At 32.4% G+C, this 6,233-nt stretch overlaps 1 protein-coding gene across 1 annotated transcript; it reads left to right on the forward strand.

Moving 5' to 3' along the window:
* The first annotated feature begins 2,721 nt into the window (after window positions 1–2,721).
* LOC102479551 (olfactory receptor 6C3-like) lies at window positions 2,722–5,217 on the forward strand. Its single transcript, XM_006163868.2, has 2 exons — window positions 2,722–2,738; window positions 4,278–5,217. The coding sequence occupies exon 2, from the start codon at window positions 4,279–4,281 to the stop codon at window positions 5,215–5,217; it is 939 nt and encodes a 312-aa protein (XP_006163930.1). The 5' UTR covers window positions 2,722–2,738; window position 4,278.
* The last annotated feature ends 1,016 nt before the right edge of the window (window positions 5,218–6,233 follow it).

Below are 6,233 nucleotides of genomic sequence, written 5' to 3' on the forward strand. Positions count from 1 at the left end.
GTTCATATGGATAAGTAAGGTAGCTTTTAATGAAAAATAAATGTGTACAGATCATTGCAAATTACTAATATAACATAAGAATTACGAGAGTGGATAAGAGAGAGCTTTTCAAAGCTCTGTTTAAATTGTGTACTTTATGTTGAGGGCACTAAGAGACATGTTTTTAAATTTTTCTTCTGAAAAGCAAACAGTATATAAGATCAAGGTTATATTTCAATAGATTCAGGTCTGTCTCCAGCCAAAAGATTGCACATAGAGCTTCTTATTAAGAACTCTGGGCTATAAACTTTATTGACGAAGAATAACATAAAATTGGTCCATTTGTTAACCCACTAACCAAATTCTCAAATTGTTTCTATCCTAGTGATAAGAGGAATTTTTTTACACATTAAACAATAATAAAAATAGGTCTTTATCTACAAAAGAATAAATTCTGGATAGACTATTCAAATGTAAAAATGAGTATTTATGTGAATTTGAGGGATGTGGAGAAAGACATCCTAAGAAAAATAGGCCACTAAGAATCTTGAGTGACTATCCAAATTCAGTGATAAACCACACTATAAAAAAATTAAAAAATAGGATAGGTTTTGGGGGCCAGCAGTTGGCGTAATGGCTATGTTGCTGGACTCCCACATAGTCGACTGCAGTTCGAGTCCTGGACCCGGTGGCTTAAACTCACACCGGGCGTGTGTGCATGTGTGCCCAAGATCCCGAGAGAAGAATGGAGGAGAATGGGGGAGAAGGGATTGCAGCGTGGTCATCCCCCCTGGGGAGTGATTTCTCGCTTTCTGTCTCTCTGTCTCTCTCTGTCTGACGAGTGCACACGCCCTATAGCAAAAACCTCTCCAAAAAAAAAATATATATATAGGATAGGTTTTGAAAGTATGTTACAATAGGTAACATAGTTTACCAAGTGTTTGTATTCATAATGTATAAATATTTCCTATTATATGCTCAGTGGAAATGAACATACATTATTAACAGGCAATTTATGGACAGAAAAGCAAATATTAAAAAAAATCAATTTATAGTAATTGGAGAATGGGACATCAAATACGTGTGTGTGTGTGTGTGTGTGTGTATATAAAACATTGATATACTAAGTACTTACTGTACCCTAAATACTTGTTTAGCAGTTTTACATATTTTTCATTTAATCTTTACAATGTCCTATGGATTAGGACTATTCTCATTATATAATTATGAAAACTTGAATTATTTTTAAAAGTCTGGAAATTTGCAAGGAAATTGAATCTTCCTAACTTCAAACTCAGGCATAGAGATCTGGCCTTTAAGACACTATCTTTATCATTAAATAAATTGTGATATCATTTTGTATTTCTGATTGTAAAACTTTTAAGTGATTTATAATATCCAGTGTTGCTGAAAATGCAATGGAAGTAGTTCCTCTTGTTTCTAAAAGAGGATAAATCAAGTATCTATCAAAGTTTATGGACCAGCTACCATGGTGCACTGATAACACAATGTTCTGTTATGCTGGAAGGCTTGTGGAAGATTGCCAATTGGTTCCCAAGTCTGCCTGTAAATGCAGCATTGAGCCCTAGTGCCCATGAACCCGGTTGGCTAAAAGGCTGGAGTGGGATCATGGCATGAAATTGTGTTGAGGGCAGTTGCATTGTGTGTGTATGTGTGTGTGTGTGTGTGTGTATGTATGTGTGTGTGTGTGTGTGTGTGTTTCTCTCAGGGTTATACACACACACACACACACACACACATACACATAATTCTTTATTTTATTGAACTTTATTTATTTATTTATTTATTTATTTATTTTAATTTGACCAGAGAGCGACAGAGTGAAAAAGAGAAAGAGGAAAAGTGAGAAAGCAAGTTAAGCCACTAGATCCAGGACTAGAACAATGGTCAGCCATGTGAGTCCAGTGCCCTTAACCACTAAGCCACCTTCCAGCCCCTTTGCCTTGAGTGTTCTTCAAGCCATTGTATCTGGAGTTCAAACTCTGTGTTCAGTCATGTGGGATCTGGCGGCCATATTATATACCATGCCATTGGCCAGTCCAATAAATAAGTTTTTTTTTTTTAAAATTAGTACTTCCATGCTATACCAAGACTTGTACTTATACAAATAAATGTATAAGAATGTATTGCAGCCTTGCAACTAATATTGCAACTAATATTGTAATTGGTAACAAAATAATACCCTAAATCTTAATCAACAATGAAATTATTATATTATAATATAATTGGTTTTCTTGAAATCATTACAAAAAAGATACATTCCATCTATATATCTTGACAAGGAATGATGTCCATTACCTATTATAAACTGAAAAAAAATTGCAAAATATTTTGTATAATAAAATTTCATAAAACGTAAACATAGTAACAAAAGTATTTCTCTTTTTGTGGGTGTAAATGTGTTTATGGATGAACACATAGAGAAAATATCTAGTAGGACATACTGCAAGTATTCAACACTGATTAATTTTTATAACTGAGGCCAAATGGAGACTCAGTTGGAAACTGAAGGGCTATTTCATATACTATCATAAACTACTGTATAGCAGGATACTAAATACTATGGTGACATTTGATTTATAACAGTGAGCATATATAAATTTTAAAATTAAGAGATAAAGAGGTTCAAGTACTCTTCTGATTTTTAAAAATACTAAAATACTTTCTTTATTCATTCTGTTCTGCTTTACTAGAGATGTAGAAATGAACATGGTCCTGCCCTTAAAGAAGGATTCACTGTGAAATAGTTCAGTTCTGGATGGAACCAATCCCAAAGGAATTGAGAATAAATTTTCTCCTGAGTGTAGGCCAAATACCATGTGCATATTAGAAAAATGAAGTATAGCCAAAGGGAAACCAGGTTGCTTGCGTAAGCCAATTGGGACCCGTTTGCTTTTATCTGCCTATATTGCTCTGCTTTCAGAAAGGATGTTATGACATCACTGCGGCTCTTGAGCTTACTTCTCCTTGCATTTTTCCTTTCTGCACACTATTCTCTCAGGGGTTATCCAGTGGCCAGCGAAGGTAAGAATAGGTTATCTTTATGTTATCCAGAGAGCTCTGAAATGATTTACCTTCTAATACCTTCTAGAGGTACTACTCAGAAATTTACTAAAATATCTCTCAGAATAACAGCAGTGGCTTCTTAGAGTTCAGGTGAGACCAATGTTTATACTTTTATGGAATGAAAAAATAGGTAAAATACATTTATTTTTACTTTTAATGGGGGCATCTAGAAATATGTGCAATTCAACCCATATTTTCTCTTTATGACAAATATTTAATTTGTAGATATAAAATATGTTGGAAAATAAAAGAAAAAAATGCACAATACCAACTATGATGTTTATCACATGTTGGGTACCTGGTTCATTCTGTAAGATGTAATTTAACAGATATTTTTGAGGATTTATATCACAGACAGAATGCTGGTTGCTAACAAGAAGAAAATGCAGCCGATAAAAATCATATTCTTCAAGTTTTTTATCTTGTATTAGAGATCAAACATAAAATAAAAATTAATGGCACAAAGAGGTGTGGTATTATATGTTGAAGAAACTTCGTAGTTTTATCAACAGTACTAGGGAGAAATATTCACTTGTTTAAATATCCATTTTGTAAGACAAATGATAATGTGATTGTATGGAAGAAAATGAAATGAAAAAATAATAATAAAAGGAAAAAAATTAAAAATAAAAAAATAAATAAAAAAACATAAAATAAAAATTAAATACTAGAGAAAATTGTACTTATTCTAATTATTTAATTTTCAGGAAGGAAGTAGAAAAATCAGAAAATTTGATTGTATGGAGAAGTTTTATATTAAGTAATTAATGAGGGACCTTTTAACATAATTAATACATGTTCATTTTATAATAGAAGATCTATACAGTTTTTCTGCTGATAGGAATAACATAAAATAAAAATTAAATACTAGAGAAAATTGTACTTATTCTAATTATTTAATTTTCAGGAAGGAAGTAGAAAAATCAGAAAATTTGATTGTATGGAGAAGTTTTATATTAAGTAATTAATGAGGGACCTTTTAACATAATTAATACATGTTCATTTTATAATAGAAGATCTATACAGTTTTTCTGCTGATAGGAATGAGAGCATATTGCAAAAATTCATATAGAAAAGAAAGTTCATTACTTCACTGGAGCCATTGGTATCAATATTTAAATCTTCAATTCCTTTTCATTTTACTTATTCTATCTTTTTTTTTTTTTTTAGTAATAGATTTTGCTGAAAAAAAAATTATTCAGTATGAGAAGTATGAGAAACCATACAAAGATTACAGAGTTTGTACTCTTGGGAATATCAGACGACCCACAGCTTCAGATTGTAATTTTTATCTTTTTATTTATAACTTACATATTAAGTATCACTGGAAACCTAACCATTATCATCCTCACCTTGACAGACACTCGTCTGAAGACGCCTATGTATTATTTCCTCAGAAATTTCTCCTTCTTAGAAATAACATTCACCAGCGTTTCCATCCCCAGATTTTTGAGGGCAATAATAACTAAAGTCAAGACCATTTCCTATAACAATTGTTTAGCTCAATTATTTTTCTTCATCTGCATGGGTGTGTCTGAATTTTTCCTTCTGACTGCCATGTCTTATGACCGTTACGTTGCCATCTGCAAGCCTCTGCACTACACCACCATCATGAATAAGAAAGTTTGCACCTTGCTTGTCTTCATTTCATGGCTGGGAGGGTTTCTGACCATCTTTCCACCGCTCATGCTTATCCTCAAGTTAGATTTTTGTGCTTCCAATGTCATCGATCACTTCTCTTGTGACTATTTCCCCATTTTAGAACTCTCATGCTCAGACACATGGGCTTTAGAGATGATTGGCTTCTATTTTGCTTTTGTTACTCTGCTCTTCACATTGGCTTTAGTGATTCTGTCATATATCTGCATCATTAGCACCATTCTCAGAATCCCGTCTGCCAGTCAGAGGAAAAAGGCTTTCTCCACCTGCTCTTCACACATGATCGTCATTTCTATCTCTTATGGAAGCTGCATATTTATGTATGTCAAGCCTTCAGCCAAAGAAAGAGCCTCATTGACCAAGGGAGTAGCTATCCTCAACACTTCAATTGCCCCTATGTTGAACCCTTTCATTTACACCCTGAGGAACCAGCAAGTAAAAGAATCCTTCAAAACTTTGGTTCATAAAGTAGTGTTTTATAAAAACAAATGAAAGTATATGTCAATATGAATATGTGTCAAATACTCAATAATGGAAAAATAAAATTTATTTTATCAACTACTCTCCTATATTCATATCACAGCTCCCTGCAATGGTGAACTCATCTGTTTAAACGTTCTTTTTAATCTGAAAGTTACTATGTATATTCCTTTAAACTACCTGTAGGTTCAATGTAATCTTTCATTTACAATTCTGAAGAGAACACAGGTGACTGGGTCACCTTAATAACTTTGCTGATTATTCTAAATAATAAAAATATTTAATTCCAACATGGCCAATGTAGTAAGTACTATTTTAACCAACTGACTTTATGTTTTCTCTTTTTTGTTACTAATATGATTGTTTCTTTAAAAAAAGATACATGAAATATGACAAAAATGATATATTTTTAAAAAACATTTTTTGCATTCTATCTGCTGTATTTATATATATTTTTTTCCATTTATCTCATGGACCTTGGTATTTATTTTCCTACTTACAAGTAATTTGAAGTTTATAATATTCTCTTTTTCTCAGTTATGCTGAAGATATGTGTGATAGTTCGTTTTATACGTTCCCTTTCTACCCATATTTGTTTTTGAAAATATATGAAAAGAATATTTAGGTAACTATGATTACCCTTAGATAACATTGAAGTCAGTTCAAAATTTCTTTTATAATAATTGCTCATTTCTACAGAACACATATTCTGTGCCAAATGTTGTACTGGGCATATTCTCAGTCATATCTTATTTAATATTTATAGCTGTATTGAAAAATAGGTATGATTTTCTCTTTTATACAAATATATAAATTGATGATCAGAAAAATTGAATAATTTGTCAAGGTGATTGATCCACAGCAGCTGATATGACACAAAAAATGATCAAGGCTGGTTTGGTGATGCAGAGCAACATGCTGTTCTAGAATGAAGGATCCCTATGGAGGAATACAGGTTCAGTTCTTTAGCCAGCCTGGATACACAAGATACCAATTCCTGTGACCTAGAAGTTCGGGCTGGTTCAGCA

This window comes from Tupaia chinensis, unplaced genomic scaffold (assembly GCF_000334495.1).
Source record: "Tupaia chinensis unplaced genomic scaffold, TupChi_1.0 Scaffold143422_1, whole genome shotgun sequence".
NCBI lineage: Eukaryota > Metazoa > Chordata > Mammalia > Scandentia > Tupaiidae > Tupaia > Tupaia belangeri.